At 48.4% G+C, this 27,034-nt stretch overlaps 1 protein-coding gene across 1 annotated transcript in view; it reads right to left on the reverse strand.

Annotated features, from left to right (window-relative positions):
- LOC119973804 (protein FAM71F2-like) overlaps positions 1–22,711 on the reverse strand; it is a 40,846-nt gene extending 18,135 nt beyond the window's left edge. The window contains exons 1-2 of the mRNA XM_038812227.1: positions 22,520–22,711; positions 4,394–4,563 (exon numbers count right to left, since the gene is read on the reverse strand). Coding sequence (XP_038668155.1) covers positions 4,394–4,563; positions 22,520–22,711 — 362 coding nt within the window. The remainder of the gene's footprint in view (positions 1–4,393; positions 4,564–22,519) is intronic.
- Positions 22,712–27,034: the final 4,323 nt, after the last annotated feature.

Raw genomic sequence — 27,034 nt, forward strand, 5'->3', positions numbered from 1 at the left:
GAATTTACAGTGCAGAAGGAGGCCATTCAGCCCATCGAATCTGCACCGGCTCTTGGAAAGAGCATGCTACCCAAGGTCAACAACTCCACCCTATCCCAATAACCCAGTAACCCCACACAACACTAAGGGCAATTTTGGACACTAAGGGCAATTTATCATGGCCAATCCACCTAACCCGCACATCTTTGGACTGTGGGAGGAAACCGGAGCACCCGGAGGAAACCCACGCACACACGGGGAGGATGTGCAGACTCCGCACGACAGTGACCCAAGCCGGAATCGAACCTGGGACCCTGGAGCTGTGAAGCGATTGTGCTATCCACAATGCTACCGTGCTGCCAGTTAATTTTATTTGTTACCGTGCTACCAAGTCTTGAGTTAATTTTTGGGCTATCCAAGAAATCCTGCTCAACAGTCCCTTAATCAGCCCGCCGAGAACAGTAAAAGTCCCAGTACAGAACAATTTAACTGTGTGGGATTACAATTACACGGTGTCCTGTATGTTCCTTACTCAATTTGGTGAATACAGTACTCTGTGCAGATATGAACCATGTGAATTAGCAAGGTTTCATTTTATAGAAACAAATAAAAAAGAAATCAAGGGACTTTTTCTTCTGCCTATCCAGGTCTCTGGCTTGGTGCCATGTCAAAATTTCAGTGACTATGCAAGACAGGGGCTCCTGTTGTGTCGTACAGACGTGGCTGCTGTCTCTGTTGCTTAAATTGCTCCGTCCTCAGATTGTGGGATAGCATCAACAGTTGGTTCAAGCGGCAAGCTAAAGTTCATCACTGTAATGGTGCCTGGAGATTTGAATTCCCCATATTTCTTAGATCAAGAGATACATGCCAAGAATGCACATGGGTTCGGTGTCCCTCATTTCCACTGTTTTAATGGAAGAGTTGACCCCATGAAAAGTAAGGTGGAAATCTGGCACTGTTTCCCCACCGCCCCTCAAAAGACTGTCACGGGTGGGGAGATCAATTTAAAATTTAGAAAACTGAAATTGATAGCATTTTGATGGGAAGGGATATTGAGGGTTGCAGAACCAAGGTGTGTAAATGGGATTGAGGTGCAGCGCAGTCATAGCATTTACAGTGCAGATGGAGGCCATTCGGCCCATCGAGTCTGAACCGGCCCTTGGAAAGAGCACCCTACAGTAAGCCCACACCTCCACCCTATCCCAGTAACCACACCTAACCTTTTTTTTTGGATACTAAGGGCAATTTAGCATAACTAATCCACCTAACCTGCACATCTTTGGACCGTGGGAGGAAACCGGAGCAGCCGGAGGAAACCCACGCAGACATGGGGAGAACATGCAGACTCCCCACAGACAGTGACCCAAGGCAGGAATTGAACCTGGGACTCTGGAGCTGTGAAGCAACTGTGCTAACCATTGTGCTACCGTGCTGCCCAGCCCACACAGACACAGGAAGAACGTGCAGACTCTGCACAGTGACCCAAGCCAGGAATCGAACTGTGAAGCAACAGTGCTAACCACTGTGCTACCATGTCACAATCTAATTGAATGGTGCAACAGGCTCCAGAGACTGAATGCCTACTCCTTTTCCTATGTTTCTTTGCATCAGCAAGCTAATGCTCATTTAGTATAGACAAACAAGAGCACTCAGCATTCAGCACTCATGTTGGCAACAGTAATTTCTAGATTCCAACCTTTGCTAAACACATGAACACTATCACACTCAAAATTTTCCAGCAAAGGTTAGCAATTAGAAGGACGAGTCCTAGAGTTTTACAGCAGGGAAAGGCCCTTTGATCCATCGTGTCCGCGCCGGCCATCAAGCACCTATTTACTCTAGTCCCATTTTCCAGCACGTGGCCTGTAGCCTTCTATGCTATAGCATTTCAAGTCCTCACCTAAATACTGATTAAAAGATTAAAAGCTTCCGCCACTTTCAGGCATGCGTTCCAGATTCCCAACACCCTTTGGGTGAAAAGCATTTTCCTCACATCTATAAACTCCTGCCTATTACCTTAAATCTGTGCCGTCTCGTTTTTGACCCCTCCACAAAGGGGAAAAGCTCCTTCCTATCCACCCTATCTATGCCCCTCATGATTTTATACACCTTAATCAGGTCCCCAACCTCAGCCTTCTAAGGAAAACATCTCCAGCCCATTCAGTCTCTCTTGATAGCTGGAACACTCCAGCCTGGGCAACATCCTGCTGAATCTCCTCTGCACCCTCTCGAGTGCAATCACTTCCTTCCAATACTGTGGTGACCATAACTGCACACAGTAGTCCAACTGTGGCATAACCAGCCTTTTACACAACTCCATCATAACCGTCCCTCCCTGCTCTTATATACTATGCCTCTAGGGCAGCACGGTGGCGCAGTGGTTAGCAGTGTTGCCTCACAGTGTCAAGGACACGGGTTCAATACCGGCCCCTATTCACTGTCTGTGTGGAGTTTGTACATTCTCCCCGTGACTGCGTGGGTCTCATCCCCATAACCCAAAAAGATGTGCAGGGTAGATTAATTGGCCACGCTAAATTGACCCTCAATTTGAAAAAAAGAATTGGGCACTCTAAATTTATTTAATAAAAAATATTCTATGCCTTGGTTAATAAAGGTAAATATCCTACATGCCTTCTTAACCACCTTATCTACCTGTCCTGCTGTCTTCAGGTATCTATGGACATGCACATCAAGGTCGCTCTGAACCTCTGTACTTTCTGGGGTTCTACCATTCATTGTTAGTCCTCCCAAAATACATTACATCACACTTTTCAGGGTTAAATTCCATTTGCCACTGTTCTCCCAATCTAACCAGTGTGTCTATATCATGTTGTACTTTAAGGCTTTCTTCCTCACTATTTATCACACCACCAATTTGTGTGTCACCTTCAAACTTACTGATCATACCTCCTACATTCCGGTCCAGATTATTCTTGTATACTAAACAGCAAGAGACCCATCACTGATTCCTGCAGAACACCACAGGAAACAGGCTTCCGGTCATAAAAACAACACTTGCAATCACCTTCCCTCCAACTTTGATAAAGAGTCATCCAGACTCAAAACATTAGCTTCCTTCTCTCTCCACAGATGCTGTCAGACTCGCTGCAATTGTCCAGTATTTTCTGTTTTTGCCTTGACCATCACCCTCTGCTTCCTGCCACCTAAGCCAATTTTGGTTCCAATTTGGCAAATCGTGTAAATCCCACTGGCCCATGGGCCCTGACCTTCTTGACCAGTCTCCCATGTGAAACTTTGCCAAAAGTCTTACTGATGGCCATGTGGACCATGTCAACTGCACGACTCTCACCTACATACCTAGTCACCTCCTGGAAAAATTCAACCCAATTTGTAAAACATGATCTCCCTTTGACAAAATCATGCTGTCTATATTTCATTGATCCTTACCTCACCAATTGGTGATTAATTCTGTCCCTCAGAGATTTTTCCAATAGTTTCCCAACCACTGGAGTTAGCCTCACTGGCCTGTGATTTCCTGGTTTCTCCCTACCTCCCTTCATTGAAAACTGACACCACATTAGTTGTCCTCCAGTCCTCTGGAACCTGTCCTGTGGCCAGAGAGCAATTGAAAATTGTTAGAGCCTCTGCAATCTCGCCCCTTCCCTCCCACAATAGCCTGGTATACTTCTCATCTGACTTTTTTTTAAAAGGGCAATTTATCATTGCCAATCCACCTAACCTGCACGTCTTTGGACTGTGGGAGGAAACCGGAGCACCCGGAGGAAACCCACGCACACACGGGGAGAACGTGCAGACTCCGCACATGCAGTGATCCTGCAGCGAATCGAACCTGGGACCCTGCTTCTCGTCTGACGTGGGGATTTATTCACTTTTAAGTCTGCTAAAACTGTGAATACCATCTCAATATTAATTGGTTCAAGTACATCACAGTCCCCTCCCTGATTTCTATACCTACATCTTCCTTCTCCATGGTGAACACAGCTGCAAAGTACTCATTTGAAACATCCCCTACGTCTTATGGCTCCACACACAGATTGCCATGTTGGTTCCTAAAGGGTCCCTTTTCCTTGGTCACTCTCTTGCCTTTAATATACTTATAAAAATACCTATAAGACACCTTTGGATTTTCCTTTATTTACCCACCAGTATTTTTTCATGCCCCCTCTCCACTCTCCTAATTTATTTTTTAAGTAACCTCTTGCACTTTCCCTACTCCTCTAGGACTGCCTCTGTTTTGATTCCTGACTGATGTTACTTTGCTCCTCCCCACCCCATAGCGTAGGAGCACTGAGCCTAATTGGAACACTATATTTCTAGGAGCATCCGGGCTTTAACCGTGCTAATCCACACAGCTCAGTTTTGCACTGAGTACTCCATTCACCAGTTGACTTATCAGAGATTAGTTTGGGAATACCATCTGTATCGCTGTCACCTGGTTATCTTCATGTATCCTTCTTCTCCCTCTTTCCCTTTGGATTCACTATCTCTGCTGGCAATGATCAAGATATTTGGGAGGGGTAGGAATGGAACGGAGGCTGTTATTCCCAGGGTCAGCAGAGTTGGGATGTTATGGATGTCCACAAGGTTTCCTCGTCTGGTCACCTGAATTTGAACCAAATTTTAAATTGTCAAAATGCCATCTTTCTGTCAGGACATCCCCCCCCAGGCTTTACTTGCTGTATCAAGCAGTAGAGTGAGACACCAGTGCCGCTTCACAATGCTGCTTGTAACCAGCGTCAACCGAATGTCAGTGAAACGGCACAACAGAAATTGCTTCACTCGTGAAGGAACAAAGAACTTGCGATAACTTACAGAGTTCCTATTCTGTGTCAATGATCTGAATTCAACCAACGGTAAGACCGTTACACAATCATTGTCACTGTGATTCTAACTGGCTCACAGCAAGATCACATGACCTTGTTTAGGAGAATACGCTTGTGGACTTTTCAACTGTGGAAGTCTTTACACTTGAGCACAAGAAAGAGGGAGGATGAACAAAGGAGTTATGGAGAACAGATGAATAAAGAAACAACATTGTGAGAAAGTATGACAGAGTAATGCGGGGGGGGGGGGGGGGGGGAGAGAGACAGGAAGAGGCAGGAATAGGACACCTAAATTGTGCTTTTATTTTTGTCCATGAGCAACACAATGAGAGATTATCTAGACATGGATTTTTAAAACAATCTAAATCGCAATCAACATCTACACTCTACTGGGTTTTCAAATCACTTGACTGGGGCACTTGTATGTGATCATAGCTTCCCTGTTACCTAACTGGTTAAACTGATGCAACTGATCTATCCAAAGCCGGCAGTCCCATGACGCTGGTGTAAGTCCTGAAATATATGCTTGTTAGGTGAATTGGACATTCTGAATTCTCCCTCTCTGTGCTCCAACAGGCGCAGTAGTGTGGCGACTGGGGGAATTTTCACAGCAACTTCATTGCTGTGTCCATGTAAGCCTACTTGTGACAATAATAAAGATTATTATTAATGTGGACAGTCAGTTTTTCAGGAACAAGAGGGCGAGGAAACTGTAAGGGAAGTTCAAGGGTCAGCCAGTTTTAGTCAGAAAGGCAAGAGCAGAAGAAGAAGCTCCATGTAGCCAAAATGCTGCTATTAACACTTGAGGAGCGGTGTTGGCAGGCTCCAGGTAGTGAGGTCTTGGGGAAGCCCTGGAGAGCTGAAAAGGTCGGTGACCCGGTGCTGCAGGCTTTTAAGGGTTGGGGGTGGGTGAAAGGTAACCCATTGAAGCAGTGGTGTTCTGCTTGAATTGCTGGATTTGTGTCCCGTGAGTCGGTGCTGGAGTGCAGACTCGGGAATCTGGGAGAACGGGGTCTGGGAAGACGAGATTAAAACCCTGGGAGGTGAGCAGCTCTTAAGACTGTCCGAGTCAGAGGAAATTCTGAGGCTAGGTCTTCGAAAGGGAAGAATGAAGATTTGCCATTCCTCCTGAGGGAAACCGAGCTGACGAGATTGCGCAACACAAAGTGAACACTGACATCTGGGTGGGCTGCTGGGAAATCTGTGGAATCTGACTTGGTCGCATCTGCCATTTATTATGCAGTTTGGTGTTTGACCAACATGCTTGTTTTTTCAAATTTACCTTGTGTTAATTCTCAATGTTACGAGTATAAGATAGATATTGTCATTTGTTTTTCTTTTCCAAATTTGTATAGTAAAGTTTACTTTGTTTTTTCAAAAACTGGAATCTTGTAGTTCTATTCTCTTCACGAATATCTTGGATCTCCAATTGTGTCAACTTTAAACAAAAAGTGACTGGTCTCAAAGCAGATAAAGTTTGAGGGATCTGGTACAGCATCGTAACAATTGATTCTGATGTCTGTATTTTGACCATGGAAGACAGCTTTGTGATGTCATGGGGAGAAGCTGCTGTGGCCTCGAGGCATTTGCTATGACATCATAAAAATAGGCTGTGAATTACCTGTACTATCTTGCAGATAAAGTGTAATCCCTGGTGCTTTATTAAGCAAGGTAAGATGTAGCACTGCTGCCTCACAGCGCCGAGGAGCCTGGTTCGATCCCTGACCTGGGTCACTGTCTGTGTGGAGTTTGCACCTTCTCCCCGTGTCTACATGGAGCTCACCCCACAACTCAAAGATGTGCAGAGTTGGTGGATATGTTAGGCTAAATTGCCCCTTAATCGGAAAAGAAGAATTGGGTACTCTAAACTTATTTTAAAAAAGCAAGGTAAGATGTAAAATTAAACTTTAAGATCTGTTGGGGCTATAATAGAGTGCATGTTGGATTAATATAATCATCTGAAGGGCATTGAGTTCATATAAAGTATTGTATTTGATAGAAATGTAAGTTTGATTTGTATGGGATGAAACATTATTAGGGCGGGATTCTCTGGCCTCCCAGCTGCGTGTTTCCTGGTGGGGCATCATTCCCTGGCATCAGGAATCTCTGCTCCGGCCGCTGTCAATGGGATTTCCCATTGAAGCCATCCCACACCGCTGGGAAACCCGTCGGTGGGGTTGCGCTGCGGGGTGGGGGGGGGGCAGAGAATCCCGCCACCAGCAAACAGCCGGAGAATTCCAGCCATTCTCCTGCTCTGGCCCTGGGGAATTATGTGTAGTATAGGGTATCTGGCATAGCAAGGGTTTTTGGTTTTTTTGGAAATGTTTTTTATTGAGTTTTCATATTTTATATCCAAACATATTACAAATTATTAGAAAAAAAAACACTCAAAAATTAACATGTATATTTACAGGTAAGCATCTTCATAATAACAACTGTGGCCGCCCCCTTTAACCGGCATACATATTTTACATTCCCCAATATGGCCGAGGCACATGTTTATAGGCATTTATTTACTATTTGGTTTTGGGCCTTAGCTTGCCATCAGACTGCCGCTTGCGGCTTTGTCCTTTTTTTTTCTTGGAATAATTTTTATTCAAGTTTTCAGCAACAAATTTGATCACAACAGAGAAAAACAGTAACCCCTCCCCTCCAATACAAAAACAATAAATTAACAAGAAAAATAAATAAGCGTAAAACCATGAGAACAAACCCCCATAACGAACCGGTAGCCCCCCCCCGGCTACCTTCCCCCGATTCCCGTCCATTTTTCCCTGATTCTTGGCCACCCGACTATTCTTCCTCTTGTTCGTTGGCCACCAACAGATCCCGGAACAATTGCATGAATGGCTCCCACGTTCTGTGGAAGCCGTCGTCTGACCCTCGGATGGCAAATTTTATTTTCTCCATTTGGGGAGATTCCGAGAGGTCGGACAGCCAGTCTGCAGCTCTGGGTGGTGTTGCTGACCGCCAGCCAAACAGGATTCTACGGCGGGCGATCAGGGAGGCAAAGGCAAGGGCGTCCGCCCTCCTCCCCAGGAATAGATCTGGCTGGTCTGAAACCCCGAAGACCGCCACTATCGGGCATGGCTCCACCCTCACCACTTTGGACATAGCCTCGAAGAAGGCTGTCCAGTACTCCACAAGTCTGGGGCAAGACCAGAACATGTGGGCGTGGTTGGCCGGGCCTCTTTGGCACCGTTCACATCTGTCCTCCATCTCCGGGAAGAACCTACTCATACGGTTTCTTGTTAAGTGGGCTCTATGTACCACTTTTAGTTGCGTCAGGCTGAGCCTTGCGCACGTGGAGGTGGAGTTGACCCTATGCAGTGCTTCACTCCAGAGTCCCCACCCTATCTCAATCCCCAGGTCATCCTCCCATTTCTTTCTTGTTGCGTCCAGTACGGTGTAGTCCCTTTCTACCAGTCGGTCATACATGTCGCTACAGTTCCCTTTCTCTAGGATACTTGCGTCCAGTAGGTCTTCCAGTAGTGTCTGTTGTGGAGGTTGTGGGTATGTCCTTGTCTCCTTTCGTAAGAAGTTTTTGAGCTGCAGGTACCATAGCTCGTTCCCCCTGGCTAGCCGAAATTTCTCTGTCAGTTTGTCCAGTGTTGCGATCCTGCCGTCCGTGTATAGGTCCCTGACTGTCAGTGTCCCTCCGTCCTGCCTCCACCTTTTGAAGGCGGCGTCAGTCAGTGCTGGTGTGAACCTATGGTTGTTGCAGATGGGAGCCTTGTCCGACATTTTGGTCAGGCCAAATTGCTGCCGCAGTTGGTTCCAGGATTGGAGGGTGGCTGTCACCACTGGGTTGCTGGAGTGTTTTTTGGGTGGGGATGGGAGTGCTGCCGTGGCGAGGGCCCGGAGGGAGGTCCCCATGCAGGAGGCCTCCTCTGCACGCACCCACTCGGCTTCTGGCTCCTGGATCCATCCCCTTACTCGCTCGGCTTTTGCCGCCCAGTGGTAGAATTGTAGGTTCGGGAGGGCTAGCAAGGGTTAATATAGGACTGGGGAATGGTACAGTGTGATGTAAAGAGGCACATGACCTGGGATTGGAGTCCGTTGTCGGCTAGACTGTGACCTGTGTCGAAGTTAGTTTGTTGCTTGGGCTATACCCTGTATATATACATAGTTATGTGGTATCAATAGATAGTTAATGTTCAACCATACATGAATCAGAACCTCTTCATGAGATGTACTGAACGTGAAGACGGCCAATGGAAAAACCCAGAACCTCTGAGAAGCTGGAGCAGAAATTCAAAAGCTGGTGAATGAAAGGAGCTGCATTCAGACCTGACTGAAAATACCTGGAGTGAAGGTACAAAGGGATTGCACATTCTCCCCATGTCTGCGTGGGTTTCGCCCCCACAACACAAAGATGTGCAGACCAGGTGGATTGGCCAAGTTAAATTGCCCCTTAGTTGGAAGAAATGAATTGGGTACTCTAAATTTATTTTTAAAAAAAGAAGGTACAAAGGGAGAGTTCCTGAAAGAAGCTCCATTGCAGAATTGGGACAAAGGCAGAAGAAAAATTCCACTGTGCAGCTGAGGACTTCTCAAGATCTCGTGGATCAATGTCGGTGGAGCGTAAAGTCGCAGGGATATATAAACAAATGAGTCCTAAGCCAGGACTGGTTTAAAAACCTGTGGTGCTGTAAAAAAAGAGTCCGAGCAGCCTGTTCCCGAGAGCACCACAGCCCAGCCAGGTTCTGAGTCGTTGCCTTTCCACATGGTAGCCGAGCTTGTTTTAGGAAAAAGACAAAAACAAATTGGAAGTTTTAGAAACCTCAGCAAAAGCCAGGAATTGAATATAAAACGCCCGCGAATCCTCTGATATCGCAAGATGACCCAGAATGTTTATTGAACAAATCACTACAAGAAGCTAAAGACAAAGAGGTCTGGACTGCCATCGCCACGGGAGTCTGCCAAAATGTGAAAAGCACAGGAAGTCTTTGAACAAACGGTTACTGTGGTGCCATCTTTAAAATCTACACAGTATTTAAGGCTGTGATCTCCTGAACCTTAAAGCAACCATAGACAACAAATCAATATTACCCGGCCAATTTTGTCTGTTCCAAGGGTCAGACTAAACACAAAATTGATGGGATATTTTCTTAAGATACAAGACGGCTTCAGGATTAGGGGCGGCATGGTAGCACAGTGGTTAGCACTGTTGCTTCACAGCACCAGGAACCCAGGTTCGACTCCCGCTTGGGTCAATGTCTGTGCGGAGTCTGCACGTTCTCCCCGTGCCTGCGTGGGTTTCCTCCCGGTGCTCCGGTTTCCTCCCACAAGTCCCGAAAGACGTGCTTGTTAGGTGAATTGGACATTCTGAATTCTCGCTCTGTGGGCCCGAAAAGGTGCCGGAATGTGGCGACTAGGGTATTTTCACAGTAACGTCATTGCAATGTTAATGTAAGCCTACTTATGATACTAATAAAGATTATTATAGTTAAAAGACAAGTGCTGAACAAGCGAATACACTACTTTATTCAGTAAGTTTGGTGGCTGATGATAATAGTGAGAGGCAAGGAATGAACAGATCCTTGGGTAAATTTGATGGGGTTATAAAATCATTTGATACATATTTTAATCAAAGAGGCAACAGACTTTTAGAGACAGTGAAATTCAACAAACCTCTCCAAAAGTCTGGAGAATTGGTTAACTCTTTTACAAACAAATTACACAGATTGATTAAAGGCTATGACTATGGTGACTTTAAGTCAGAACATCATAAGAGGCAGAATTGTTGTCGGAGTGGCTGGCAATGCCCTTTCAAACATCCTACAGCCAAGGAAGGTCTGACTTTAGAAAAATCCATCCAAATAATCAGACATCCTGGATTAGCACCAATACATTTCATTAGGCGAAAGCAGGCCATGGTACAGAGCAATCCTAACAGTCCAGCTCGTAAAGCAACAAAGGGGAAGAGAGACTCCAAGTCAAGGAATGCAATACCCAAACTTGCCACAAGAGGGTGTCTGACCATGTCAGCACTGTGGATCCAAATGACCTCAGAGGGGAGAACATTGTCCAGCAATCTCAGTGCAACCACCTGGGACGCTTCAGAAAGCTATGCAAAGCTAAGACACCCAGATGGGCAGAGGATCGCAAGATAATCCATGAGATTGAGGTGCCACACTAGGGAAGAGAACCAACCGTGCTTCTTGGGTGAGGTCAAGGATCCTAGATTCTCTTTGTGGAATGCGGACCGCTCAGGAACTTCAAATTAGACAAAGGAGCCAGTGTTACGGTCCTCTCGGATAAGGAAATGTGGCTGAGAGACCTCTGGCTATAAATGACGGACACATCTCTCTATGGGCCTGGAAGAATCCGACTTCCAGTCATAGGCATGACCCTAGAACCACTACGGTATGGTGACAAGCAGATATTCAAAGTCCTATGCATTAACGAGAAACACCCTTTTTCTCTCTTGAGTAGAGAAGCCAGCCAGTGTTACCCGTAACCTTCTTAAAATGGCAGAAGGCGTCAAGGCAATGTCATCAACTAAATGGAACTGCAAGTTCCCAGGGACCCATCAACAAGAGACCGTTGATTAGGACATAAGCTCTGAATTGTTCTCCGTGTTTGCAGAGCCACTTTGTCCCATCTCTTTATTGGCGGCAGAAAATCCACTTTGGTCAGACCAGCCAAACTTTCAGATAATTACCACTGCACAGGAAAATTACCAGCAACAGAAGAATGAGATCCAACCCCAGGCTCCTATGGTTGCTGCCACACTACCTGTAAACACTACAGCACAGTCACTATAACCTCCAGCCAATGTGCAAAGCTGCAAGACAATGCTGGAGCAAGGAGCTAGTGACCATGAACTCACCAGAGCACAGCCCTGCGAGGCATGGGGAAGAACACACTGTCATGATAAAAGCCAAACTGCTCGGTGACCCCACTGATGTGGAACATGCAATGGCGAGAGAGAGAGAGAGGGAGAGAGAGATATCCTTCAACTCCCTCAAAGATCGTACGGGATGACACGGAAAAAGAAAAACTGGGTTTGTGCCATGAATGAAAGGAGTGAACACTCTCTCTGGAAAGAATCGGACAAGCTGGTGGCCCCGAACAGAGCAGGTGGGGAGCTGACAAAGAGAAGTTGAAGTCTTAAGGACCGGAAACGACGTAGCAGAAGAAGACAACCCAAGTGCCTGAAACACAGACTATGGGGTGATGGGAGTTTGCACCCACATTCTCCGTGAGCGCAAATGGCAACGTGGGTGCAGAAAATCCCACAAGGTCTGGAAACAAGATTCTCACCAGCGAAATGAAATTTTGCCACCAAGATCAATCAATTTTCCTGTGCCCTCAATTGTGAAAAATAAAACATCACTTATTAATTCTTTGAACTTTAAAAAATAAATTTAGAGTACCCAATTCATTTTTCCAATTCAGGGGGCAGTTTAGCGTGGCCAATCCACCTAACCTGCACATCTTTGGGTCATGGGGCTGAAACCCACGCAAACACGGGGAGAATGTGCAAACTCCACACGGACAGTGCCCGGGGCCGGTATCGAACCTGGGACCGTGGCGCCGTGAGGCAGCAGTGCTAACCACTGCACCACCGTGTTGCCCTAATTCTTTGAACTTGCTCACTTCTTCTAGCTTAGCGAATATGTAGCTTTTTACTACCCCAGTGCTTAAGGAGGAGAGCTTTCCCCTATATCAATGTAGTTGTCATGTTACTGGGCAACGAAGCAACCGGAAGGCTGGTTCTGAACTGAAGAGTTGTATATTTTACTGACTATATTCGAGCCCTTAGTAGAACCACATTTGATTCTTGCTGCCTTAAGGTAAGAGCAGGTCTTGTTTTATAACGATGCCAACTTCAAACTTAACAGATTTGCTCTTTATATTGAATTTCAAATTAAAAGCCTTTACTTTATGCAAATATCATTGATCAAGTTGATCCACTTGGGAAACCCAAGTTACATACATATGCAGGTATACACATACAAATTATTCCCCCTTTTGGGCATTGGTTTTCAGCTCCTCTATCCAATACCAAATCCTGCTCATGCGGCACCCCCCTGTCCTCAGTGACGGTTCCCTTGAAATTTCAAACTTAAAATTTCCAATCTTATGTTATAAGATTGGGCAACAGGGTGGTACAGTGGTTAGCACTGTTGCCTCACAGTGCCAGGATCACGAATTCAATTCCGGCCTTGGGTGACTGTGTGGTGTTTGCGCGTTCCCCCTGTGTCTGCGTGGGTTTCCTCCGGGAGCTCCAGTCTCCTCCCAGTCCAAAGAGGTGCCGGTTAGGTGGATTGACCATGCTACTAAATTGCTCCTTCGTGTCCAGGGATATGCAGCTTAAGTGAGGTTACGGGGTTACAGAGATAGGGTGGGGGGCCTGGTTAAGGTGCTCTTTCAGAAGGTTGGTACAGACCCAATGGGCCAAATGGCCTTGTGCACTGTAAGAATGCTGATCTATAATGGGCTTGATCCACTCAGTTCACCAATCTATAGTATCACGTACCCTTTGATGTGTGGAGTAATGCATTTGGGGAAGGCAAACAAAGAAGGAATACACGGTAAATGGGAGGATATTGAAAGGGGTAGAGGAAGTGAGAGATTTTGGGTTGCATGTCCACAGGCCCCTGAAGGTGACAGGACAGGTTGATAAAGTGGTAACAAAAGCATATGTAATTCTTTTCTTGATTGGACATGGCGTTGAATACAAAAGCAGGGATATAATGTCAGAACTGTTGAAATTTTATGTACAGTTTATGGGTGGCACGGTAGCACAGTGGTTAGCATTGCTGTTTCACAGCGCCAGGGTCCCAGGTTTGATTCCCACTTGGGCCACTGTGCGGCGTCTGCACGTTCTCCCCGTGTCTGCGTGGGTTTCCACCGGGTGCTCCGGTTTCCTCCCACAAGTCCCGAAAGACGCGCTGTTAGGTGAATTGGACATTCTGAATTCTCCCTCCGTGTACCCGTGGGCAACACAGTCCGGACCGGCCAGTAATGCCGGAAGAAATGGCACAATCTCCTCAGGGCAGCCAGAGTGAGTAGGCAACACTGTGCCCCTGGCACTAACCCACGTCACACACACCTCTAACCCAACCCCCACTCCCAACCCAGAGGGAGGTTGAACCCTCACCCTGCACCCTGTGCCGGTACCCATACCGGCCGTCATAGCCGGGTACCCTGACTACTGACGCCACTAGTTACCCGCTCTGCTGGGCTGCATGCATCAGACTGTCTAACATTGTTGTTTTCTGTTTGCCTCCCTCACAGGAGAAGGCTGCCCATAACCGCTGGGAGCGGGAGAAGACTGGAGGGGAACCGCCGGACCCGCGACCCCTGACCGTGGTAGGGCAGAGGGGAACCGCCGGACCCGCGACCCCTGACCGTGGTAGGGCAGAGGGGAACCGCCGGACCCGCGACCTCTGACCGTGGTAGGGCAGAGGGCCCTGGATGTGGTCGGTGGCCCGGAGGAAAGGGAGGTCGCCGTGTGTGAGGATGTGAGACCTCACTGAGTTGCGGTTCCCTGTGACACGTGTGTCAACCCCCCCCCACCCAACACTACCTTCACCCCAATATCACCCTCACCCCCAACACAACACCACCCTCACGCCCATCCCCACAACCCCCCAGGCCCGCGGTCTAATCATGCCTGTTGTCTTGTGTCCTGCAGGACCTGCTGAAGTTGGGGCGGGTCCATCTGGCGTCTCCCGCCCCCAGCCAGTGCCATCAGCCAAGCACCGGTTTGGTTTGCACTGGAGTGCTGAGCTTGTTGCATTTGAGTGCTGCTGTGAGAGTTTGGTGACTGAGGGAGTATAAGGGTTCATTTTTATTTAAAGTCTAGTATTTCTTTTATTTAGTTAATTAACTTAAAAGTTGCTGTTTGGTCTATAAGAAGGTGAATTTTGAATCAGCTTTAAACAAGGTTCTATTTGTAGGTACTTGCAGCTGGCGCTTGTTAATTAGTTAAATGGATTAGGACAGTTTTCAGAGGCTAGAGTCACAGTATAAATCTGAGCTAATTATAGTGCAGACTTAGTTTGCACTGGAGTGCTGCGCTTGTTGCATTTGAGTGCTACAGTGAGAGTTTGGTGACTGAGGGAGTGCTGAGCTTGTTGCATTTGAGTGCTACAGTGAGAGTTTGGTGACTGAGGGAGTGCTGAGCTTGTTGCATTTGAGTGCTACAGTGAGAGTTTGGTGACTGAGGGAGTGCTGAGCTTGTTGCATTTTCAGTGCTACAGTGAGAGTTTGGTGACTGAGGGAGTGCTGAGCTTGTTGCATTTTGAGTGCTACAGTGAGAGTTTGGTGACTGAGGGAGTGCTGAGCTTGTTGCATTTTCAGTGCTACAGTGAGAGTTTGGTGACTGAGGGAGTGCTGAGCTTGTTGCATTTTCAGTGCTACAGTGAGAGTTTGGTACTGAGGGAGTGCTGAGCTTGTTGCATTTTCAGTGCTACAGTGAGAGTTTGGTGACTGAGGGAGTGCTGAGCTTGTTGCATTTGAGTGCTACAGTGAGAGTTTGGTGACTGAGGGAGTGCTGAGCTTGTTGCATTTGAGTGCTACAGTGAGAGTTTGGTGACTGAGGGAGTGCTGAGCTTGTTGCATTTGAGTGCTACAGTGAGAGTTTGGTGACTGAGGGAGTTAGGTGAGGAGGGAGTAAGGTGCTCCTTACATTTCATTTCCAATATTTATCAAAGAGCGTGAAGGAAGCCAGGAGTTTAGAGTACAGCTGACTGGAAGCAGAATCGGAGTGCGGAGGTCCAGTTGGTCTACGGGGCAGCTAATTCTGTAAAGTAAGAGGGGATGGAGGCTAGGGCAGTTGCATGCTCCTCCTGTAGGATGTGGGTGGTGAGGGATACCACTGGTATCCCCGCTGACTATACCTGCGGGAAGTGCACCCAACTCCAGCTCCTCAGAGACCATGTTAAGGAACTGGAGCTGGAGCTGGATGAACTTCGGATCATCCGGGAGGCAGAGGGGGTTATCGAGAAGAGTTACAGGGAGGTAGCCACACCCAAGGTACTGGACAAGAGTAGCTGGGTTACAGTCAGGGGAAATAAAACTAACAGGCAGACAGTGCAGGGATCCCTCGTGGTCGTTCCCCTTCAAAACAAGTATACCGTTTTGGATGCCGTTGGGGGGATGACCTACCGGGGGAAGGCCCTAGCGGCCAGGTCTCTGGCACTGAGTCTGGCTCTGGGGCTCAGAAGGGAAGGGGGGAGCATAGAAAAGCAATAGTAATAGGAGATTCAATGGTTAGGGGAATAGATAGGAGATTCTGTGGTCGCGAGCGAGATTCCCGAAAGGTATGTTGCCTCCCGGGTGCCAGGGATGTCTTGGATCGTGTCTTCAGGATCCTGAAGGGGGAGGGTGAGCAGCCAGAAGTCGTGGTGCACATTGGTACCAACGACGTAGGTAGGACAAGGGGTGTGGAGGTAATAAACAAGTTTAGGGAGTTAGGCTGGAAGTTAAAGGCCAGGACAGACAGAGTTGTCATCTCTGGTTTGTTGCCTGTGCCACGTGATAGCGAGGCTAGGAATTGGGAGAGAGTGCAGTTGAACACGTGGCTGCAGGAATGGTGTAGGAGAGAGGGCTTCAGGTATTTGGATAATTGGAGCGCATTCTGGGGAAGGTGGGACCTGTACAAGCAGGACGGGCTGCATCTGAACCGGAGGGGCACCAATATCCTGGGGGGGGAGGTTTTCTAGTAGTCTTTGGGAGGGTTTAAACTAATTTAGCAGGGGAATGGGAACCGGATTTGTAGTCCAGCAATGAAGGAAGCTGATATTCAGGACGCCAAAGCACGTAGTGATGCAGTGGGGAAGGTAACACTGACAAAGGAGAGTACTTACAGGCAAGGAGATGGGTTGAAGTGTGTATACTTCAATGCAATAAGCATCAGGAATAAGGTGGGTGAACTTAAGGCATTGATCGGTACTTGGGACTACGATTTGGTGGCCATCACGGAAACTTGGATAGAAGAGGGGCAGAAATGGTTGTTGGAGGTCCCTGGCTATAGATGTTTCAACAAGATTAGGGAGGATGATAAAAGAGGTGGGGAGGGGGGGGGGGGGTGCCATTGTTAGTTAGAGATAGTATAACAGCTGCAGAAAGGCAGTTCGAGGGGGATCTGCCTACTGAGGTAATATGGGTTGAAGTCAGAAATAGGAAAGGAGCAGTCACCTTGTTGGGAGTTTTCTATAGGCCACCCAATAGCAGCAGAGATATGGAGGAACAGATTGGGAAACAGATTTTGGAAAGGTGCAGAAGTCACAGGGTAGTAGTCATGGGTGACTTCAACTTCCCAAACATTGAGTGGAAACTCTTTAGATCAAATAGTTTGGATGGGGTAGTGTTTGTGCAGTGTGTGCAGGAAGCTTTTCTAACACAGTATGTAGATTGTCCGACCAGAGGGGAGGCCATATTGGATTTGGTACTTGGTAATGAACCAGGGCAGGTGATAGATTTGTTAGTGGGGGAGCATTTTGGAGGTAGTGACCACAATTCTGTGACTTTCACTTTAGTAATGGAGAGGGATAGGTGTGTGCAACAGTGCAAGGTTTACAATTGGGGGATGGGTAAATACAATGCTGTCAGACAAGAACTGAAGTGCATAAGTTGGGAACATAGGCTGTCAGGGAAGGACACAAGTGAAATGTGGAACTTGTTCAAGGAACAGGTACTGCGTGTTTTTGATATGTATGTCCCTGTCAGGCAGGGAAGAGATGGTCGAGTGAGGGAACCATGGTTGACAAAAGAGGTTGAATGTCTTGTTAAGAGGAAGAAGGAGATTCATGTAAGGCTGAGGAAACAAGGTTCAGACAGGGCGCTGGAGGGATACAAGATAGCCAGGAGGGAACTGAAGAAAGGGTTTAGGAGAGCTAAGAGAGGGCATGAAGAATCTTTGGTGGGTAGGATCAAGGAAAACCCCAAGGCCTTTTACACATATGTGAGAAATATGAGAATGACTAGAGCGAGGGTAGGTCCGATCAAGGACAGTAGCGGGAGTTTGTGTATTGAGTCTGAAGAGATAGGAGAGGTCTTGAACAAGTATTTTTTGTCAGTATTTACAAACGAGAGGGGCCATATTGTTGGAGAGGACAGTGTGAAACAGACTGGTAAGCTCGAGGAGATACTTGTTAGGAAGGAAGATGTGTTGGGCATTTTGAAAAACTTGAGGATAGACAAGTCCCCCGGGCCTGACGGGATATATCCAAGGATTCTATGGGAGGCAAGAAATGAAATTGCAGAGCCGTTGGCAATGATCTTTTCATCTTCGCTGTCAACAGGAGTGGTACCAGAGGATTGGAGAGTGGCGAATGTCGTGCCCCTGTTCAAAAAAGGGAATCGGGATAACCCTGGGAATTACAGGCCAGTTAGTCTTACTTCGGTGGTAGGCAAAGTAATGGAAAGGGTACTGAGGGAAATGATTTCTGAGCATCTGGAAAGACACTGCTTGATTAGGGATAGTCAGCTCGGATTTGTGAGGGGTAGGTCTTGCCTTACAAGTCTTATTGACTTCTTTGAGGAGGTGACCAAGCATGTGGATGAAGGTAAAGCAGTGGATGTGGTGTACATGGATTTTAGTAAGGCATTTGATAAGGTTCCCCATTGTAGGCTTGTGCAGAAAGTAAGGAGGCATGGGATAGTGGGAAATTTGGCCAAATGGATAACAAACTGGCTAACCGATAGAAGACAGAGAGTGGTGGTGGATGGCAAATATTCAGCCTGGAGCCCAATTACCAGTGGCGTACCACAGGGATCAGTTCTGGGTCCTCTGCTGTTTGTGATTTTAATTAACGACTTGGATGAGGGAGTTGAAGGGTGGGTCAGTAAATTTGCAGATGATACGATGATTGGTGGAGTTGTGGATAGTGAGGAGGGCTGTTGTCGGCTTCAAAGAGACATAGATAGGATGCAGAGCTGGGCTGAGAAGTGGCAGATGGAGTTTAACCCTGACAAGTGTGAGGTTGTCCATTTTGGAAGGACAAATATGAATGCGGAATACAGGGTTAACGGTAGGGTTCTTGGCAATGTGGAGGAGCAGAGAGATCTTGGGGTCTATGTTCATAGATCTTTGACAGTTGCCACTCAAGTGGATAGAGCTGTGAAGAAGGCCTATGGTGTGCTAGCATTCATTAGCAGAGGGATTTAATTTAAGAGTCGTGAGGTGATGATGCAGCTGTACAAAACCTTGGTCAGGCCACATTTGGAGTACTGCGTGCAGTTCTGGTCGCCTCATTTTAGGAAGGATGTGGAAGCTTTGGAAAAGGTGCAAAGGAGATTTACCAGGATGTAGCCTGAAATGGAGAGTAGGTCTTACGAGGAAAGGTTGAGGGTGCTAGGCCTTTTCTCATTAGAACGGAGAAGGATGAGGGGCGACTTGATAGAGGTTTATAAGATGATATGGGGAATAGATAGAGTAGACAGTCAGAGACTTTTTCCCCGGGTGGAACCCACCATTACAAGGGGACATAAATTTAAGATAAATGGTGGAAGATATAGGGGGGATATCAGAGGTAGGTTCTTTACCCAGAGAGTAGTGGGGGAATGGAATACACTGCCTGTGGAAGTAGTTGAGTCGGAAACGTTAGGGACCTTCAAGCGACTATTGGATAGGTACATGGATTAGGGTAGAATAATGGAGTGTAGATTAATTTGTTCTTAAGGGCAGCACGGTAGCGTTGTAGATAGCACAATTGCTTCACAGCTCCAGGGTCCCAAGTTCGATTTCGACTTGGGTCACTGTCTGTGTGGAGTCTGCACATCCTCCCCATGTGTGCGTGGGTTTCTTCCGGGTGCTCCGGTTTCCTCCCACAGTCCAAAGATGTGCAGGTTGGGTGGATTGGCCATGCTAAATTGCCCTTAGTGTCCAAAATTCTATGATTAACCTAGGATGTGGGCACCCCTCTCAGCATCGTACTGGAGGACCCCTCCATATCAGTCCAGACACCTGACATGCATCTTCAGGATACCGAAGCACCGTTCGATCACGGACTTGGCCGCTGTATGTGTGTCGTTGTAGCAGGTCTCCGTGTTGATCTATGACCTCCGGATAGGCGTCATCATCCATGGCCGCAGTGGATAACCCCTGTCACTCAGGAGCCAACCCCCAGCCACGGGGGCGTTTCGAACATGCCAGGAATCGTCGAGTGTGCCAGGATGAAGGTGTTGTGCGCACTGCCCGGATATCTGATGTAGACATGCATCAGGCGCAGCTGGTGGTCACATAGGAGCTGCACGTTCATCGAGTGGAACTCCTTTCAGTTTGTGTACAACGGCCTGTCATCTGCAGGTGCTCGTAGGGGGTCATGCATCCCGTCGATCATCCCCTAGACCTAGGACATGTTGGTGATGGGGCGAACCCTGCTGCTTGGGCATCCTGGTGGGTTCGGTCCACTTTGATATGGATGTATTGAGCAGCCTGAGCATGTAGGGCTTCTGTGTCAACGCAGATGCACCTGTGCATCGAGGTCTGTGAGATTCCGGACAGGTCCCCACTTGGCGACTGGAAGGACGCCGTGGCGTAAGAGTTCAGGGCGACCATCACCTTGACGGCCACCAGAGCGGGTGCCCTTCCCAATATCCCCGCAGTACCAGGTGTGCCATGATCTGGTAGATTTGCCGCACTGTCCCCCTGCTCAGCCAGAGTATTCGGCATGCCCGGTCCAGCAGATCCTTGAATGACAGGTGCTGTCGGCAGATGCGAGACCCTATGTGGCGCCTACTTGGCACCTCCTCCTCGATCTGTTGGGCGGCTGGCTCTCCAATCTTGGTGACTGCCTCCTGTCCCTGTGCGGCACACTCTGCTGCTGCAGCCAGCAGCGCCAACTCGTACAGCTCCAGACCATCAGGGCTGCGGCGAAAAGAAGGAAGGCCACCATTGCTGGTTGAATTCCAATAGCCATTGTCTGCAGTTGGCACTGCGGGCTCTGCCCCCACATGTCCCTCCCCCCATCCCCGAACCTCTGGCCCTGGTGCCCATCCCTGATGCTAGGGATACCGTTGGTTGGCACTGCCCTAGGGGCTACAGTGGCCGTTACCCTGGGTGGGCTGGATGATATCCCGCTGGTGGGTGGCGGCCGGTTGGGGTGGGGTATGGTGGAGGGTGAGGTGTGGTGCAGGGTGAGGACACCCATATGGCCCGTGCCACTGCAAAGACCAGGGGCTAAGGTGCGTGGTCAATGTGGTGCACAGCAAGATGGCTTCCTTGCAGACCGCGCCAGTTCTGTCCCATGAGGGGGGGGGGGGGGGGGGGGGGTCACCCTGCCCCCCCCCCCCCCCTTTCAGGCCAGTGTCTGGCCCAGCAGCCCACGGTTGCGTCTCTCGATATCCTACCTCTCTCTCCCTCATCAGCCACAATGCCAGTTTCACAGTTTTTAAGAGCATAAGTGTACCGCACCGGCGGGAACTTGGCCCTGTCGAGCCAACAGAGAATTGCGATTTGGTGTCAAATTGGCACCCGCCGTGGTTTTGGTGGTTGCTTTAGGAGCTGGTTTAGCACAATGGGCCAGACAGCTGGCTTGCAATGCAGAACAATGCCAGCGGCGGGGGTTCAATTCCCGTATCGGCCTCCCCGAACAGGTGCCGGAATGTGGCAACTAGGGGCTTTTCACAGTAACTTCATTGAAATCTACTTAAATAATAATAATAATGAAAATAATCGCTTATTGTCACAAGTAGGCTTCAATGAAGTTACTGTGAAAAGCCGCTAGTTGCCACATTCCGGCGCCTGTTCGGGGAGGCCGGTACGGGAATTGAACCCGCGTTGCTGGCATTGTTCTGCATTACAAGCCAGCTGTGCTAAACCAGCCCCTTGTGACAATAAGCGATTATTTATTTATTTTGGCGTCGCAATCTATTCTCCTTCCAATCGCGTTCCGTGATTTCGGCCCCCTCTGTTTCCCAAAAGTGACAGGAATCTGTGCAACAAACACAGTAGATTCCCAACCATTCATATTCTGTAGTTTAAAAATGTAATCAATTTTATTATACCATATTGCCAATCTAGAATTAATACAGAAAGGAAGAACTTGCATTTATATAGCACCTAGCATAAACTCAGAACATTTACACCCAATCAATACGTATAAGCTGTGGTATAACTTGGGAAACATCAATGTGGTAATGACCAATGTTTTTAGTGAAGTAGGGAGAGGGATAACTATTGAGACGAAAGAAACGAAAGGTAACTATTGTGAATTCTCCTGTTGTCATTTGGAATAGTGTGATGTTTACCGGAGGACAGGTGAGGGGCCACAGTTTGAATCTCAATCAAAAGACTGGGACCTCTGAATCACTGGAGAATCAGCCTAAAGGGGCTGGTTTAGCTCACTTGGCTAAATCGCTGGCTTTTAAAGCAGACCAAGCAGGCCAGCAGCACGGTTCGATTCCCGTACCAGCCTCCTCGAACAGGCGCCGGAATGTGGCGACTAGGGGCTTTTCACAGTAACTTAATTGAAGCCTACTCGTGACAATAAGCTATTTTCATTTTCATTTCATTTAAATGTTGTGCTCCAGTTGGATTTGAACGCACGATGTTGAGACATAAATGCTACCCGCTGAGCGGCGCCTCACACTTGTTCCGTGCACAAGAGGAAAACACTGGAAAGATGCTGGGAATGTCAAATATAAACAAAAAGTGCCGGGGTAACAGCATCAGTGGGAGTCACCCTTTCAGGTCGAAGGCCTTTCACCAAGGACCCTTCAAGCGCTTCGTGTAGCCTGTTTCATATTGTAGATTCTTGTCTCATTGTTTGTACCTGAATAAAATCACTTTCGAAGACGGCGGACTGAGCAAAGAGGTTGTATTCCCGGGACCGCAGGAGCTTGTGTAGAGATCCACCTTCCACCCCAAGCTGTGCAGGGCTCGGTCTTGCAGATCCAGTGCCAGAATCAATGGCTTGTGTTATGCCTGTGAAGAAATTGCCTCCGTACTGTGCCGACTGATTCATCTTCACTCCTTTCCTTCCTCCTTGATCCTCGGGCTGATTTCCTTTCTGAGTTATGACTCTTCTATCGGGCACCTGTTGGACCGGTTCTGCAGGAAGGCTTCCATTTCAGCTGTAATTGGCAGCCGGGGCTCGCACGTGGAAGGATTGCAGGCACCAGGAATCAAAGACCTCCTGATTGGATCTGGCTACATCCAACTGGGACCAACTGCATACCAGTACGGGCGACCCAGATTGACTTAATTAATGAGACAACAGCAGATGGAGGTGTCATAATAGTTGTCACGGAGTGCATCACATTTACAGTGAGATCACAGACCTGAAGCAGAGTGAAAAACCTGAAACATGGAGCCTACTTCGGATAATGGTTTCCTGCAGCCTGATCCACCTTTTCGCTGTTTCCCCTTTCCATTAATTTCCTTCAAGTCGCATGGACTCCATCTCCTTCCCTTAGGCATTGGAGTGTCTGAGTCATTGTATATTCTCCATATCCTAAACGGCACAAGGAAAATCGTGTTTTTTCCCCCCAATTTTTTGAAGCCATATTTATGCCTCACATGAATGTCATTTCTTTCTGCGCGACCTTTGTCCAGTTTTAATCTTGTTTGGAAATAGAGATAGGTTAAGTAATTTATGGGCGCGATGTAAGCGAGTGCTCGACCGTTAGATCACGGGTCAGGCGCCAGGCGCCGATCAGTTTTCGATCTAACCGGCCCGTCTCCGTTGGTGAGAGCTGAATCCCGCAAGAAACCAATAATCACCACTTTAAACCAATCTCCAAACCAATCAACGGGAACGACCCCCCATCTAATCGCCTCTCGTGATCTAACCAGCTCCCCAGCAAGTGGTCATGCGGGCACCGATCAGTACACCAGAAGCCGGCGGAATGGCTGCTGTGGGGATCCGAGGAGGTGAGCAGCACTGAGGTTGCTGCCCATATGAGGGGCGGGCGTGGTCGGTGGGTCAGTCAGGGTGGGCTGCTATTGAGGGGGGGAGACACCTTTGGTGTGGGGGGGGGGGCACTCCCCTGGGCTGGGGGGGGTTTCCCCAAAGCTCGCGGGTCTGCCATGCCACTCCCTGGATCGTGTGTACCCATAACGGGGGTATCTTCAGCTCATGCCTGTCTGTCCCACCCATAACTCCCACTCACTGCGGCTACCTCAAGCCGTGCGGCTGAAGGCTATTGCTAATAGGGAATTGGCAGTAGTAGGAAAGTGAGCATTTCACAGCTCCCAAGTGGATTCCTCTAAGTAGACGCATGTCGTATGTGAGAGTTAGGCAAACATGACCGTGAGGCCTGGACACTGTGCCTGAAATCTGAAGAAAGCAACACCATGGATGCAGCAGCCAACATCCAAACACCCAGAGGCTGAGCCCCTGTATCTGGGACATTTCTGCGACCAGAGGGTGAGGGTCCCGGGTGGAAGACACCCCTGGTTGTCTTGTCTCCCACCCTCTCCAATTCCTTACAGATATTACAGGGGATGGATGATATCTTGGACCCCGTGTAAGCTGCCCTTGTTGTGCTGCTGGCAGGCCAGGCAGCCGGACACTGAAGAAGGCAGCAGCAGCGTCGACAGAGGCTCGAGGCGATTGCCCATGTTCAGGGCCCCACCCCATAGCCCGAGGACCTGGCCATCCATCAGGCCAGGGAGGGACCAGAGGGGGAGGCCGGCGGTGGTCCAAGGTGTACAGGCTTCGCTGACGGACAGTGTCAGGAGGCAGTCCGGGGCCCAATGCCAACTCACCCGTGCTGCTCGGTGGAAGTCGTTAATCTTCTTACGGCACTGGGTGCCAGTCCTCCTGGTGATGCTCCCCAAGCTGACGGCCACTGCCATTTCCTCCCACGTGACACTGACCACTCTGTAGCTAACCCTCTGAGCCCAGGAACAGGGTATCCTGCCTGGACTCAACAACGTTCTGGCCAGACCGGCATCCCCGAATTGTGGCATGGCTTAGGGTTAGAGCTGTGTGGGGTTTGCTCTGCGGGATCAGTTTAAACTGCATCTCCCTCTTGTTAGTGGGGAGCTGGCGGTGCGCGCCGGCGAATCAGCTGTGGGACGATCATTTGCGGTGTGAAGCCTGTGTGGCTTTGTTAAGTGGACCAATTGCCATTTGATACTGATGGTGGCTTTGTTGCATTGAGCAATTTCCGCTCGCTACCACATTTAGAAACTTTTCCACTGTGGTACTGAAAACAGGCTGAAAAGATACACAGGGGCCAGGAACAGAAACTGCCTCTTGAAACCCTGGCTGGAAACCATACTGGCTGCAAAAGCACTCAAGTCAAAGCATAAACCTGTTATTGCGATATGGACTTTGATGACACGACACCACACAGCCCTGCCATGGCAATCTCTGCAAGGCGTGCCAGATCATCGACATAGGTACCACCATTACACGTGAGAACACCACCCACTAGGTACGCGGTACATACTCGTGCGACTCGGCCATCGTTGTCTACCTCAAACGCTGCAGGAAAGGATGTCCCGAAGCCTGGCACATTGGCGAGATCATGCAGACACTGCGACAACGGATGAACAGACATTGAGCGACAAACGCCAGGCAGGAATGTTCCCTTCCAGTCGGGGAACACTTCAGCAGTCAAGGGCATTCAGCCTCTGATCTCCGGGTAAGCGTTCTCCAAGACGGCCTTCAGGACGCGCGCCAACGCAGAATCGCTGAGCAGAAACTTATAACCAAGTTCCGCACACGAGTATAGCCTCAACCAGGACCTTGGATTCATGTTGCATTACATTCACCCCCCCACCATTGGGCTTGCGAAATCCTACCAACTGTCCTGTCTTGAGACAATTCACACCTTTTTAACCTGGGATTACCCCTCTCTCTGGATCTGTAAAGACTTAATTACCTGCAAATGCTCGCATTCAAAGCATCGTCTTGCATCTTTGACTTTGTCTATATATGTTTCTGGAATCTACCTCTTCATTCACCTGAGGAAGGAGCAGTGATTTCAAACAAACTTGACTTTAACCTGGTGTTGTAAGACTTCCTACTTCAAGGCAGAGGCAATGTCCAAGGTTGTGGGAGTGAGGGTGGAGCCGGGCCCAAAAGTGGCAGTCTTTGGGGTATTGGACCAGCCAGAGCTTTTTATGGAGAGGGGACTGACATCCTAGCCTTTTAATCGCCTGCCGAAGAATCCTGTTCGGCTGGCGATCAGCAGTACCACCCAAAGCTGCAGACCTGTTGGAATTTCTCCAATTGGAGAAAATCTAATTCGCTATCCAGGGGTTGGAAGAGGGCTTCCACAAGGCGTGGAGGCCATTCACCAACCTGTTCCAGGAGCTGTTTCTAGCCATCAGCCAATAGAGCAAAAGGCCGACAGACGGACCACAAACAGCAACGAAAAGGGAGAGGGAGGGAGTGGGAGAGAAAATAAAGAGGTACATAGGCTGACCACACCCACGCTGGGGGGGAATTACCTATGGAATGTGTGTCACCATACAACCCTACTGTTGGAACCAACAATTCTACGGACACGTGCTTGTAGGATTAGAATAGCGGTTTTAATATATTTACAACAGAGCCAGCCTGTTAGCCGTTGAACTTTCAGTGAACTGGCCGGCTGACCCTGTGGCACTAATCTTTATACAGCAGCTCCCGGGGGAGGAGTCCTGGGCGGAGCCAAGGGAGAAGCCCCGTACAACTCTCGAGCATTCCCAGAGCTACTCCCCCTGGAGGTCAGGTAGTGCAACTGCATTTACAATGTAGACACATATATATAGAGATTATAATCCGGTGTGAATCACATTCACCACACCTACTATGTACCATACAAACCAATAAAGAAAACATACTATGTAATAAAAGGGGGAGGGGGGTTGGGAGAGGAAGGAGATGGAGTGTTGGAGGGTAACTACAATGTGGGACTTTTCTTAACTGTAATGTGCTTGAACAGACTTGTATATTTCTAGTTTCATTGTTTATAAAAGAAAAACCCCAATAAAAACATTAAAAAAAACAGAATCTGAAAAGGTACTGTTCATTGAAGTTAAAGAAAGGGGCTGAGAAAGGTTGCCAGTTAAGGTGCAGACCGGGAGGCATTGGCTAGCGAGAAGCCAGACATCCAAGATTGTCCTGAGGTTTGTGGCACCTTAATACAGGCTGTGAAGCAATTGTGTTCTGTTGGCATGGCTGGGGACCTGAGAGATTGTATGGAAGTTTGAATGCATGTGGTGATCCAGGCAGAGGCATATGTGAGGTTGAATCCTTGGTGAAGGCATTTGAGAGAACGCCTTGTGTGGGACAAGATTCCAAAGTATGTTCTTTAAGAATGGAGTTTGGAAATATTTGTGTGAAAGCCGG

The sequence above is a fragment of the Scyliorhinus canicula genome, chromosome 11 (assembly GCF_902713615.1).
Source record: "Scyliorhinus canicula chromosome 11, sScyCan1.1, whole genome shotgun sequence".
Lineage (NCBI taxonomy): Eukaryota > Metazoa > Chordata > Chondrichthyes > Carcharhiniformes > Scyliorhinidae > Scyliorhinus > Scyliorhinus canicula.